Source organism: Pelobates fuscus, chromosome 8 (assembly GCF_036172605.1).
Source record: "Pelobates fuscus isolate aPelFus1 chromosome 8, aPelFus1.pri, whole genome shotgun sequence".
Classification (NCBI taxonomy): domain Eukaryota; kingdom Metazoa; phylum Chordata; class Amphibia; order Anura; family Pelobatidae; genus Pelobates; species Pelobates fuscus.
The window spans coordinates 164204879-164220118 of record NC_086324.1 but is presented as its reverse complement, the minus strand read 5'-3'; the positions used below and the strand labels follow the sequence as shown (position 1 = coordinate 164220118).

Sequence of the window (15240 nt, the reverse complement as noted above, 5' to 3'; positions counted from 1 at the left end):
TCTAGAGGGAGTGGGGTATAGTGCCACACAAGGTAGGGGTAAAAAGTAGGTTGTTTGAATAGTATTTACTGAACACTTGAAGTTGTTTTGGTGCGTGGAGTGTCTCTTTGAAGGGACACTGTAACTATTTCATTGAAGTGGTTATAGTGTCTGTAGATTCTTACCACTGCCCTTCCATTCTGCATTAAACTGTTTTTAGATTTACTAGTAAATGCCAGTCCCCAGCAGCCCACCCCCCTCTGTGCTATTTGAGCTAGTGAGGTAGTATTAGGCTGGGCAGCAATGGGTGTCAGTCCCTCCCCTAATTCCTTCTGGCACAGAACAGGTTAAGCTTCTTCCACCTTCCAGCCTCGCCCCTCGTGCGTGACGTCAAGCCACATGACGCGCCAGCCGTCCAGGCGCTGATTGGTTGGTGAGTTTGTTCTATTTTAAGGAACTTGCCTCAGGCTGTTTTTTTATTTTTAACGACCCGGATTTTGATTGGTTGTTTCTTAGTACAAGGACGCTGATTGGCTATGTTTCACACACAGGGGCAGCGATTGGCTGGCGGTTCAGCACGCGTGCCGTTGATTGGTTTCGAGTTCTCAGGAAGCCGTGCGATTGGCTGGCGGATTCTGCGCTTGCTTCCAGGACATTCGTGCTGGGTGAGTGCAGGCCGAGGGAGAGGAGGGAGTGTGAGTGAGGGACAGGAGAGTCCTCGGTGGAAGGCACTGCCGACTGCCACAAGGAGGTGAGCTGGGAGTCTGTCAGCGAGGGGACCTTCAGGTCATCAATACAGTGTCTGTCATTACATTAATACTGGGGTAACAGTGTCTGTCATTACATTAATACTGGGGTAACAGTGTCTGTCAGTACATTAATACTGGGGTAACAGTGTCTGTCAGTACATTAATACTGGGGTAACAGTGTCTGTCATTACATTAATACTGGGGGTAACAGTGTCTGTCATTACATTAATACTGGGGGTAACAGTGTCTGTCATTACATTAATACTGGGGTAACAGTGTCTGTCAGTACATTAATACTGGGGGTAACATAGTCTGTCATTACATTAATACTGGGGGTAACATAGTCTGTCATTACATTAATACTGGGGGTAACAGTGTCTGTCATTACATTAATACTGGGGGTAACATAGTCTGTCATTACATTAATACTGGGGGTAACAGTCTGTCATTACATTAATACTGGGGGTAACAGTGTCTGTCATTACATTAATACTGGGGTAACAGTGTCTGTCATTACATTAATACTGGGGGTAACAGTGTCTGTCATTACATTAATACTGGGGTAACAGTGTCTGTCATTACATTAATACTGGGGGTAACAGTGTCTGTCATTACATTAATACTGGGGTAACGGTGTCTGTCAGTACATTAATACTGGGGTAACAGTGTCTGTCAGTACATTAATACTGGGGTAACAGTGTCTGTCATTACATTAATACTGGGGGTAACATAGTCTGTCATTACATTAATACTGGGGTAACAGTGTCTGTCAGTACATTAATACTGGGGTAACAGTGTCTGTCATTACATTAATACTGGGGTAACAGTGTCAGTACATTAATACTGGGGTAACAGTGTCAGTACATTAATACTGGGGGTAACAGTGTCTGTCATTACATTAATGCTGGGGTAACAGTGTCTGTCATTACATTAATACTGGGGTAACAGTGTCTGTCAGTACATTAATACTGGGGTAACAGTGTCTGTCAGTACATTAATACTGGGGTAACAGTGTCTGTCATTACATTAATACTGGGGGTAACAGTGTCTGTCATTACATTAATGCTGGGGTAACAGTGCCTGTCATTACATTAATGCTGGGGTAACAGTGCCTGTCATTACATTAATGCTGGGGGTAACAGTGTCTGTCAGTACATAAATGCTGGGGTAACAGTGTCTGTCAGTACATAAATGCTGGGGTAACAGTGTCTGTCAGTACATTAATACTGGGGGTAACAGTGTCTGTCAGTACATTAATACTGGGGTAACAGTGTCAGTACATTAATACTGGGGTAACAGTGTCAGTACATTAATACTGGGGTAACAGTGTCTGTCTGTACATTATTATGGGTGTCAGTACTGGGGGCTCTTAGGGTTATTTTAATCTGGGGTAACAATGCTTTCCCAGTCTGTGTCTGTCAGTACTCCAGGGGCTCTTAGGGCCAATAATATAATCTAGGGTAACAGTGCTTTCCCAGTCTGTGGGTGTCAGTACTGGGGGATCTCAGGGTTATTAATATAATCTGGGGTAACAATGCTTTCCCAGTCGGTCACTTGCGGGCTCTTAGGGCCATCAATATCGGGGTAACAATGCTTTCTCAGTATTGGGGGCTCTCAGGGTATTTATTATCATTAATGGGTCTCTCAGGGTCATTAATATAATTTTGAGGGGGTCATTATAATCTGTTTCTTTCTGTACTTGGTTACATTTGGGGTCATTATAATCTGGGGTACATTCGGGGTCATTATAATCTTTCTGTCTGTACTGGGGTACATTCAGGGTTATTACAATAGACTGAAGGGAGCGTGCGCTCTCTCTGCTGCTCACTTTATTGTCAAGGATATTACTCAAAGTTGTTTGTGGGGGCAGACTCTGTCTCAGTAGGGACTGTCAAGTTAGTGGGTGTCGGTATTGGGCTGCTGTCATGGTCAGTGAACGTGGGGTGGGAGATTTTCTCAGGAGGGGCTACTCAGTTTGTGTCAGTAATACAGTCACTAAGATTGTGATCACTGAAGGCTCGGAGGGCAGGCTCATTTGAAGAAAAACCTGCACAATGTGGGTCTGTCTGTCCTGTGGGATGGCAGTTTATGTGGTACATGAGACTGTTTATATACTAAAGAAGTAATCTGATGAGATAGAAATGTATCAGTTATTTGCCATGTGTAATACTTTTTAATGTTATTCTTTTTCATCCTGTATGTAAATAAATAGGGTGGGACTACAGCTGTTACTTTAAGAATGTTATGTATTTGTGATGAGTCACACATGTTACTGCCGGATTTTTGTTTGTTTTTGTTTTTTGGGTGGCCACGCAACCTAGTTGCTGTACAACCTATTGGTTGTATTCAGATTATTACAATTAATATTATTTTATTGGGTGGCCAAACCATACAATTACTCGACATCCTCCTGTGTGGTTGTTTGTTGTTGTGTTGTGTTGTTTTTTTTTTTATTTTTTATTCACATGACTATAACAACCATACTGGTAGTTGAAGACTTGTGAAAATTGTCCTATGGTGTAATATATCTGTTTTCAGATTGGTTTATAGGTTACACGGTCTGGCACCAATCTTTGTTTTGGTGACCAGTTTCACATAAAATTCTAAATCTTCTCCCCAACCCCTTATGCTACAGATATGCACATTGTTGTGTGAGGATATACTGTGACATTGATTCACATCCGTTTTAAGAGAAGATGATTGGTTAAGACATCTTCTTCTGTGAAAAACGTTTGTCATAACACGTCGTCTTCTACCTCGATTGTTTAGAAGCCAGTCTATTAAAATTCAGCTGACCACTGCAAACCATTTACCTCCAAGGTGTCTAGAATTGGATGAATTTACATTTATTCAAAAGTGGAACTATCTTAGACCTGCAATATCCAGGCACATGCTGTGTCCATGATTTTTTTTTTTTATTATATCATCCTGTCTTTTTATTTAAACAATCAAATAAGAACAATATGCATAGTTGTGTACAAAAAAAAAACAGGAGAGGCAACATTAAGTACGTGTTTACAATCTATGTATAGCTTTGTAAAAAAAAAAATTTACAAAAATAAACTGTCCTAAACAGCTGTGCAAAAAAAATTCTATATTATTTGCAGAAATAGTTCCTGAGTCATGTTCACAATTTGCTGTTTTAAGCAGTGTGCTGTCAATCCACGCCCTTACTTTATACTCTGTTTTTGGTTAGTGGGAAAATAGATAAACTTCATGCTATGCAGTTAATTAGGCAAACATTTGAACGTTCCCACAATTTCATCTGAAAATATTATTTCTGTGGTGCTCCATTCTGCAGCTCTGTCCCAATGTTAGCCATATTCCTAACTTTTGCACGTTTTTACCCAGCATTGTTTTTGTAGCTCTCCTAAAAAAGTTTTTTTTCCAGCTTGAAGATGGCAGAGCTACAGCTTCAGAAGAAAGGCAAGAAGACAGATGATGGCATTGGTAGCATAGTGGATTTCCTGCTGGCCAATGCTAGGCTGGTTCTTGGTGTTGGAGGAGCTGCTATGCTGGGTATTGCAACACTGGCTGTGAAACGGGTATGTAGATTACCTGGCTTTTGTTTACATTATCAGGTTTGTTCACTAAACCATGGTTTGTTGGTTGTTCATTACAGAATATCTCTTTCAAAATAGCCGAATTGGAAAACTCTTAATTCAGCTCTGTTTCCAATTCTGCTCTTTTGGACCAAGATTCCTTGGTCAATTCCAAAGCTTTAAAAGAATATTTGTTTTTACTTTTTTGGACATAACTTTAAATCAAGTAAAAGTTGTTGTGCTTTGTGAAGAACCTATCCCTGTTAATTTGTTACTTTTTGTTTTTTACTGTTCGGTAGATAAAACTACCGAACACCGACCACCCCCTTGGCTCATTAACTACAAAGCAAACCAGAATTTAAGTGCTCTGTCTGACCGCAGTTCGTATAGCCGAACGCCACGTGCAGGAGAAAACGGCGGCCATCTTGTTAGCACAAAAGGAGGCAGCGGGACTTGGACGTTGAGTGTCTGGAACTAAAATCAGACCCTCAACTTCCTGAACACTGGTCAACTTCCCGAACGCCTGCTTCCTTTCACCGAATAGCCAGGAGAGCTCTTTTCGGTAGATTTGTTCCCACGAACAAGGGGAACAAATGCTACCTATGAGCCAGGGGAACCGTTTTTGGATTTGTTTTGTTTTTAGACTTTTCGAATCAGACTGACCGCACAGCCTAATTTCATGGAACTATTTCTGGGAAGGAGCCTTGTGTGCGGTTGGTCAAATTAAGACCTCCATGTAACTTTTGAACCCCTGAACGGATCTGGGTGAGTTTTGCATATGTTGGTCCCCCAGATCGGGGCTATAAGGAAATGTGTGGGGCTCCAATGGAGTTCGGGGTATTTTCTGAGTTTTACCAAAATGTATGTTTTTGGGGTTGGGAGATCATGGAGTTCAGTAAATTGCTTGACTCAATTATCTCCCCAGTACAGGGGAAGATTCTTTTATTGTATGTAGGAGTGTCCTTGACCTGAGAGCCAATAGACTTACAGAATGTATTTTGTCACTGTCCCCTCTCAGGTACAGTGGGGAATGCCCCTGGAATATGTCAACTGAAACCCTGTGCATTGCTCACTGCATAAAAGCCAGGCGGTTGGCCTGAATAAAGCATTCCTGTTATACCCTTCATCTAGTTTCGACTGATGTTTGGGTATCTGTCTACTTTGCTGGGAGAATATACTTGGGAGCTGTAAATTGTATGGAGAAGCGTTCGAACCAACACCCGAACTGCAAGCTATAATCACTCTGGCTCTAGCAGTTCGGGAGAAAACAGACGAACGGGTACCAGTCATACCAGCGTTCGTTACATGTTGTTGTGTTTTTTTTTTGTGTGTATGTGTCAGATTTTTTGGATCAAGAGCAGAACCTCCCCCCAGTTTCTGCTGTGGATCTAAAATAAGGCCAACAATCCAGTTGAAATAGTTTTCCAATTCTGCCCAGGAAAATGAAAATACAATTTAAAAGCTTTAGTTTCTCAGAGGATCACTCAACTATTATTTATAATACAGATATTGATTGCAGCCCAGTACTTATTTAATTGGTTAAAATAAATAATTAAACCTCAAAACTGTAACCACAGATCCTGGATTAATGAGTCAATGCCAAAGTATTTGGAAACATGATTTTCAGTACAAATTAACTTGATATCACTAAATATGGAAAAATTTCTCAGACTAATGTCCGATACTTTACTGTTCTTCTTACCATCTCCAGCTGATTGATCGTGCTGCTTCTCCTCCCGATGACAAAGAAACAGATGACAAATCTGAGCAGAAATCCTTTGAGGAGACATGGAAAGAGGCTGTGCTTGTCAAGGCTTCTCCCAAATTTGCACGAAAACCAAATCGTATAGATCTCGGGGATACTTCATTACTGAACAAACCCAGCGATCCATGTAAGTATTCGTACTCTCAGGTTTTACAAATGATGTGTGATTTCATCTGTTTAAAAAAGAAAATTGGTTCTGAAGACTTTTTGTGTATAATTGAATCATCATGTGGCCTCATATGGAATGGGCTCTTTATTAAGAGGAACACACCATGAAAAAGTATATTTTGATATGTTGTAGTGTGTGCATTGGTATATGTTAATTTGCAAAGCGGTAAAGGCTACTGCGTGAAATATGTGTTTTATTCTCTTCTCAAGCCTTTCTATTGTCAGTGCCCTCCTCTAAATTGTGCATTTGAGGCTGCAGCCAATGATCTAAACAGCTGGAATGCTGGCTGTAGAATACTTGGGGCAATGCAGCGGCTCACATCTGAGATTTTTTTTGGGGGAGGGGGGGGGAGGGTGGAGGATCAAACGATATTGATTTCATCCGATATTGTGGTGTTTATTTTTTATTTTTTTCTGAGACGGTAAATGCACAAAATATACATCCCAGTCAGAATTTATGTTTTTAAGAGTGTGTGTGTGTGTTTTGTGTGTGTGTGGTGGTGTATATAATGAATGCAGAGTGTGTGTGTGTGTGTGTGTCTGTGTGTGTGTATAGTGAATGTAGTGTGCGTACAGTGAATGCAGTGTGTGTATAGTAAATGCACTGTTTGTGTAGTGTGTGTATGTAATGAATGCAGAGTGGTTGTGTGTGTTTGTGGTAGGTATGTAGTGTGTGTAAAATTGGGGGTGGGGGGGCTATTTGTATTTTTTTTTTTTTTTTTTTACTTTAATTTAAAAAAATATTCAGCTCCCCAGTTTAACTCTCGTAGCCTGCGTGTCACGGTGAGCGTTCCCATGGTCACTCGTGGCAACGATCTGAAGGCCGCTGGACTCGTGAGAGTTAGACAGGGGAGCTGAAGGGAACTGCTGGGAAGGTAAGTAAGAGCTTGCCGGGCCCCCCAGGACCGCCGGGCTTGTCATGGGCCCGGCGGTCCTGATTGACAATATCGGTATCTTTATTGGCTGATACCGATATTGCCGAAAATACAGAATATCGGCCAGAGCGAAATCTGTTGATCCCTACTTAAAACCACTATGGCTTTTACAATGCACATAGCTGGGGTTATTGTTTGTGATACATCACACTATACTTTTTATCATGTTTATTTTTAACCCCTTAAGGACCGCTGACGGTTCAGGACCGTCAGCGGTAAAACGTGCGTTTGGACCGCTGACGGTCCTGAACCGTCATAACGGTTTTGGGCAACTTACCTGATCGCCGTCGGTCCCACGGCGGCGATCAGCTCTCCTCCCGGTCCAGGGGGACTGCCTGTCTGCCCGGGCAGTCCCCCCTCGGCAGATCAGGACCCCACGGCCATGTGATCACTCGATCACATGACCGCAATAGGGGTCTTTGTATCTGCCTGCAGGGGGACTGTCTGTGCTGACAGGCAGTCTCCCTGCAAGTAAAAAATCATAAAATAAAGTGTAAAACAAAAAAATCAGTGTAAAAAAAATTATAATATGTGTGTGTGTATATATATATATATATGATATATATATATACATGTATTATATCTATATATACCTATATATAATATATGTATATATATAATGTCACACTTAGTGTATTTTTATATTTATATATACGTATATTAATATAAAAATCCACTTATATTTAAATTACACACGAATATATACAATATATATAATAACTATATATGGTATATATATATTATTATAAAATACAAATAATATCTTAATAAAAATAAATAACAAAAAATAAAAATTTGTAATAATTAAAAAAAAATTATATATATATTCAATTTTATTTTAACAGTATTTTGATATTGATATATATATTTATATCAAAATACACTTAGAATGTAATGATATATATATCTATGTATAAATAAATAAAAATAATACGAAATATACATATGTCCACATACAAAATTACATTAATAATTTCATAAATATACACGTAGACGTCAAATATATAAATATGTATATATATTAAAATTCTACGTGCATATTTATGTAATATTTTTACCTAATTAAGTAATTTTAATGATTGCAATTTGAGGAACCTGCCTGCCAACCCAGGCCAAAAGTCCAGATAATTTAATTTGCTAGCACTGTGCTTAACCCTGTAACTTTCTATGACACCCTAAATCCTGTACATGGGGGTACTGTTTTACTCGGGAGACTTCGCTGAACACAAATATTAGTGTTTCAAAACAGTAAAACATATCACAGCGATGATATTGTCAGTGAAAGTGAAGTTTTTTGCATTTTTCACACACAAACAGCTCTTTCACTGAGGATATTATTGCTGTGATATATTTTACTGTTCTGATACACTAATATTTGTGTTCAGCGAAGTCTCCTGAGTATAACAGTACCCCACATGTAGAGGTTTTATAGTGTTTGTGAAAGTTACAGGGTCAAATATAAGGCTTGATTTTACTTTTTTTTTTTTTTAATTGAAATTTGTCAGATTGGTTAGGTTGCCTTTGAGAGCGTATGGTAGCCAAGGAATGAGAATTAGCCCCATGATGGCATACCATTTACAAAAGAAGACAACCCAAGGTATTGCAAATGGGGTATGTTCAGCCTTTTTTAGTAGCCACTTAGTCACAAACACCGGCCAAAGTTAGCGTTTTTTGCATTTTTAACACACAAACAAATATAAATGCTAACTTTGGCCAGTGTTTGTGACTAGGTGGCTACTAAAAAAGACTGGACATACCCCATTTTAAATACCCTGGGTTGTCTACTTTAAAAAATATGTACATGTTAGGTGTGTTTCGGGGATTTATGACAGATAACGGTGTAACAATGTCACTATTGATACATTTAAAATATATATATATTGAAACAGCAATTTCCTACTTGTATTTATAGGCCTATAACTTGCAATAAAGCATGTAAACATTGGGTGTTTTTAAACTCGGGACAAAATTTTGAATCTATTTAGCAGTTTTTTTCATTAGCTTTTGTAGATAAGTAAAAGATTTTTCAAGTAAAAGTCCAAAAACATGTTTTTTTATTTTTTTTTTATTTTTCACCATATTTCATTATTTTTTTTAAATACAATATATGACATAATATAAATACTGGTATGTAAAGAAAGCCCTTCTTGTCGTGAAAAAAACAATATATAACTTGTATGGGAACCGTAAATGAGAGAGCGGAAAATTACAGCTAAACACAAACACCACAAAAGTGTTAAAACTGCTCTGGTCCTTAACGTACAAACATCGCAAAAACAGGCCGGTCCTGAAGGGGTTAATGGTAGGTGTGGAAAATTTAAAGCCGCAGAATAAAAAAAATGTGGTTAGGAGGGTATTATAACACAAGGCTTAATGGCAAATAACAGCAAAACTAACCAGAAGCTACATGGGTTTTTCTGTGAGAACCATATTGCTTGAAGTAATAGGAATTTCCTTTATTTTATATTTAATGGTTATTTGTTTCCCTGCCCCTTTTCAGTGCCTGTCAGTATGGACCAGGAAAAAACGGCTGAGGATCTGAAAAAGACCCCAATTTGCTTTACCCTGCAGGACCGGCTGCTGCATTATTACGCACACTGTGCCAGTGTCTCGAGGTCAAAGGAACAGGCTGGCACAAACGTAATGCTGGAGATCATGACAGAGATACAGGATTTTCTACGTGCCAAACACCCTGAGATGCCATTTTCAGGTCTCCAGCTTGGGGATTCCTTTGGCAGCTGTCTGTCTGTTGGTTGTTTAGACCATTGTTGTTTGATCCTGCCATTGGTCCTGGATCCTGAACTGTGGAGATTTGTCCCAGGACACGAGACTATCCTTAATGACCCCCATTTCTGGATGGTTAAGAGGGCAGACCTGGAATATACAGCCCGGGGAAGCAGCCCTTGGGATAAGTTTATGGTAGGTGGATACCTGTCCTCCAGGTCGATTGTGGAAACTTTGCACAAAACAATCTCGGGATCTGTCAACTGGCCTGCAATAGGAGCTGTGTTAGATTGTATTCTCCAACCAGTTATAGCACCAGATGACCTTAAACTTGAAGTGACACATTCTAACTTTAAGTCCATTCTCCACATAATCCCATCCACGGCCACCAAAGACTTCTTCCTTCTTGCCCACTATCATCCTAATGCCCCCTCAGAAAATCTTTGGTGCCAAAGTTTCTATAAGGAGGAGACAAGTCTGATGCAGAAACTGGACAGTGCCGATGCAGGAGTTAGACAGCAGTGCTTCCAGATTCTAAAAGGGATCTGCAAAGATAACTCCTCCCTCAGCAAACTGTCCTCTGCGCACTTGAGAAATGCCATCCTGCATCTTAATAATGACACATCTGAATGGACAGAGGCAGAGCTGGCCAACCGATTCCTACAGGTTATTGAGGAACTGATTGGTTATCTGGAGAAAGGTGTCCTCCCTAGTTATTTTAACAGCAAAGTCAACTTATTCTCCTATCTAAGGGATGAGGACATTGACGAGCTTGGTTATGGCTTGTATCAGGTGTTCTCTGAACCAGATTCTTTCTTGGCAAAATGATTTGTGCTTTTTTTTTTTTTTTCTTAACCCTTCATTCACTGCAATCTTCAGAAGGGCACAGACCGTAAAAAGAGCAATTAAGTACAGGAGGAAGGTGGTTTGATTTGAAAACTCCAGAAATCATTCTCTGTTTTATCCTGTTCAGTGTTCAAAGCAGCCACTTAGAACACTTCTGTTCCAGATACAGTCTGCTGGTGATACATTGCGATATGTGAAATTCTGCTCATTTCTAACAGGAGCTGAAAAGTGGGTATGCTGCAAATATTTGGACATATTTTTAATTTGCACTAAAATAAATCTCCTTTTGATTAATTTCCTGGTCTTTCCATCATGGAGTATCCAAGAACAGGTTTCAAGGAAACTGTTTTTATTAGTGCAGCAACTTGCCATTACATAAAGATTGTGTGCAGTGCTATGTATTGGTTATCAGGATGTAAAACACAAATCTCTTTGGCAGATTAGGTGTTACAGGAGTCTTTACAGGATTCTGTGATAGGTTACCCGTGCAAATTATACAGGTGCTCCTTATATGCTATCAGAAGAATATTAACAGAAAGTGTCTGCAGAGTGCTATAATGTCAATGTAAACGGTATACTGGTGTTATTACTGTTCAACCAGGATATTCTTACTGTTTAAAATATGCAACATTGTTGATGTACATTATTGTAATAGTCTAAGCGGCAGTTAATATATTCAGATCTCCTGTCTGGGAGAGCACAACCAATATCCCCTTATTGGCAATAACGGCGCTCATACTGCAGTCTGCCAGACTCTTCCAATGGCAGTTTACATGTCAGGGGACTGGTGATTGGAGAGAAGGCACATTGTATAGATGACTGTGTGTGTTTCTTTTTTTCAAAATTTTGATACTATGCTTTAACATATGTAATTGCTTAAGAAAAACTATATATTTTAGTATGGTACCATTTCTCTGAGCAGCAATTATTTTCAAACTACACTCAGATAAAGTAATTTCAAATTGGCGTATGGACTTTAGGGGAAGCCATCACCCCCCTTTTTTATTACAGACAGATCTAGACCAACAAACCTAGTTGTTATTTCTGGTAACTGTGCAAGACTGAAAAAAAATACATCCAGTTTGTATTCATATATTTTGTTAATACTGAACCATACACTAGATGTAAGTAATATAACCATGAGTGCAGAGGACAGTTTTTTTTATAGATCGTTTTATATGCGGCACATGGTAAGGGCACGTTTTTTCCTAAAACATTTTTATTTTTAATTCTCATTTCTACCACCCCTCCCCAAATTCCTTCTACTATGGACTCCTACAATTATATGAATTAAGAATAATTCCAATTTCATTCCTGCTTTTTCATCATAATGAAAATGTTATCTAGGTTGTTCACTAAAGTGGAAATTGATGGGAAATCTAAGTGTTTTTGATCGTAGAGGATGGCACACTATTTCACTCTTAATATGAAATGCACAGTGTTTGAAAATTAATAAGAAAGTTGAATAGGGAAACGCTTTTTTTTGGGAGGGGGGGGTGGGGGCGGGCTGTTAAGCTACACGCTAATATTTTCAAGCAACTGGTATGCTCTTGTTCATACTTAATGAATGGTTAACTTTGGCCCTGGATGAGCATCATGGGAAACGTAGTTCAGGCAAGCTTGGCCATCATTTGATTAAAGAAACACTAAAGGGTCAGGAACACAAATGTATTCCTGTTAAAATCACTCTCTGCTCCCCTCCCCCCAATTATAGTTCAATATTACCTTTTAATCAAGTCTATTGGCTCTGCCCCTGATCTGATTTCTTTGCTGACATCAGAAGTGATCTAAGCCAATCACAATGCTTTCCAATAGGAAAGTATTGTATTGGCTGAAATTGTCAATTATGATGATCTTGGCCAAGGAGACGGCCAGCTGCGATACGCTGCCCTGTCCAATCAGCATCTCCTAATCGAGATGCATTCAAACAATGCAAAGGAAAGTTCAGTGTGCAGCACTGCCCCAATGTAAACATTGCCTTTTTCTGAAAAGACAGTGTTTACTGCAAAAAGACTGCAGGGACGGACTATACTCACCAGTACAAGTACAATAAACTGCAGTTTTTCTGGTGACTATAGTGTTGTTTAATTATGCTCTAATTTGGTACGTAGGGTTGTTGGATCCTCCTTGGTTTCCTGGATATGTTGCGTTTTCAAGCTGATGGGAAGCAGCATTTGAAAAATGCTTAACTGCGGTATGTAGCAATTGTATGCTGTAAGAGGGTAATCTATTAACCAAATCCAGGCAGTTCATTTTTCTGAGGGGATTGATTACCTTTCTGGAGCACGTGAATGCTACATATTGTAGGCAGAACTTCTATGCTTATCAGCATTGACCCTCACTTTAACCCCTTAAGAACACCTGACGTGTGACATGTCATGATTCCCTTTTATTCCAGAAGTTTGGTCCTTATGGGGTTAAAATCCCCTTTCACAATTTCAAGTAAGAGGTAATAGCTTTGTGGGCTGCATTTGTTATAACATTTTCAGATTGAAGCTTTGATACACCCACTTTGTACTTTAATTAGTACTTCTTCCTCTGTATTTGGGGTGGAGGGGGGATTTGAGCTGGGCCCCTGTGTTAACCTGAAAAGCACGTTAAGTACCATGCATCCAGTGTCTTTTTTAAACTGGCATCGTGTTTCTAACACATTAATGTGGGTATAAAACATTACCATCAAATGGTCAGAATGGTGCCAGAGCTTTAGAGTAGTTTTTATAATTGCTTTCTCTTTATACTAGCATTTATTCAATATACAGTGACTTAACTCAAGATTAAGTCATAAGAGCTGCATTTTTGAGATTTCAATTTTCTGCAACTGTATAATGCTATATTTGGAACATTCCTAAGATGCTGTTTAGTGAATAAACAGCCCTTAGTGTTTCTAGTAGTCACATGTAGAGTAATACAGTAAAAATACTAGCCAATCCAAAACGATCTGTCAGAACCCTTCTCCTTCCCATGTACATAAAAATAAATATTTTAATGTGTGCCAAACTTCTGCGTTACCTAAAAAGTTTATGGGAGCTAAACATAGTACTTGCTGGTAGGTCTGTTCTATCTTCAGCACTGCATTTCTCACAGCTATGATTTGACCTTCCTTGCTTTTGAGATGTGTGTAGAATATTAATATATAAAACTGATTTGCCATAGTATATTAGCATCTGTTGCGATCAAAAAGGAATTGGTTGCTTATTGGTGCAAAAAAGAAATATATAGCACGGCTCAGTTCTAGCCGTGTGTGCTGCTTCTACTTTTTTCTCGCATCTGTTTTCTAAAATAACCTAATTTGTGATAATAAAGATGACTTTTGGATGTGTTTTTTTTTTTTTGCTGAAGTGTACATTTAAAATATCTCTGAATGTTTTTGTTACCGCTAGGTGATATGTCTGCTGCTACAGTGGCAAAGGAGATTTTTATAATCAAACTTGTCTACATTCCTACTTTTTCTTGCATATCAAGACCTTTTGCAACATCATTAATAAAAATATTAAAATAGATTGGGTCCAAGTACAGATCCCTGAGGTACCCCAATCGTAACAATACCTTGCTTCGAATATATGGACTTTTGGTCCGTTATCCGACGCTGGATGTCCTCAAGCTCTGCATGAGGACCTCCTGCGTCAGCTTTTTTTCCCCCAACAAACAAACACACTTACACATTCACATTTCATTTATTGCTACCTACCTTTTGGGAGCTGGTGTGAGGCCTCTCCCTGATTTTCTCTCGGGAGCTCAGTCTTCCTGCTCCCTCGTGTAATTTAGTGGTGCCGGAATGACGTCATATTCCAGCACCACTACAGAGGGAGCGAGCACTGCGGAGCAGGAAGACTGAGCTCCTTTGCTGTCACCAGGGACCTCTCCTCCCCGGCCGGGTAACTTTGGCAGAGTAGGCACCGGCAATGTGGGGCAAGCAGCTGCCTACTCTGCTTTAGTAAGCATGGCAAACTCGTGGCTCGCTAAAATATTCATTGTGGGCTGCGAGTTTGACATGCTTGCCTTAAAGGGACACTATAGTCACCAGAACTACAGCTTGAAGTAGTTGTTCTAGTGAGCATAGCGAGTCCGTGCAGGCATTTTGTTGTATACACTATTATAGAGAAAAGGGACAACTCCAGTAGCCACTAGAGGTGCTTCCTCGGGCAGACATTGTGTCTCTGCATAGAGACACTGAACTCTATGAAGAGATGTGGATTAGCCAGGGCCCTCTAAATTGTAAGTTATTCCCAGTCGGCCAGCACTGACTCTGCCCCTACCTGACAACATCACAATCTCAGCCAATCTAATGCTTTTCTATTGGAATGCATTGTGATAGGCTGAGATCATCACTTCTGATGTCAGCCAAAGAGGGGGATTGTGGGCAGAGTCAGCACTGGCAGACTGGGAATAAGGTATGATTTAGAAAGGCAGGGGGTTAGATAGTGTTTTAATGCATGTTTGTGTTCCTGACTAGTGTTCCTTTAAATATGCAATTCACTTTGAATTTTCTTATATTAGTGAATAACCCCACTTTTTTAGAGTTTGGTGTCATC

The 15240-nt window shown here is 39.6% G+C and overlaps 1 protein-coding gene across 1 annotated transcript; it reads left to right on the top strand.

The window, feature by feature from the left end:
• Window positions 1-634: 634 nt before the first annotated feature.
• MIEF2 (mitochondrial elongation factor 2) lies at window positions 635-12194 on the top strand. The gene is made up of 4 exons (XM_063430648.1): window positions 635-730; window positions 4120-4273; window positions 5982-6162; window positions 9639-12194. The coding sequence occupies exons 2-4, from the start codon at window positions 4127-4129 to the stop codon at window positions 10688-10690; spliced, it is 1380 nt and encodes a 459-aa protein (XP_063286718.1). The 5' UTR covers window positions 635-730; window positions 4120-4126; the 3' UTR covers window positions 10691-12194.
• The last annotated feature ends 3046 nt before the right edge of the window (window positions 12195-15240 follow it).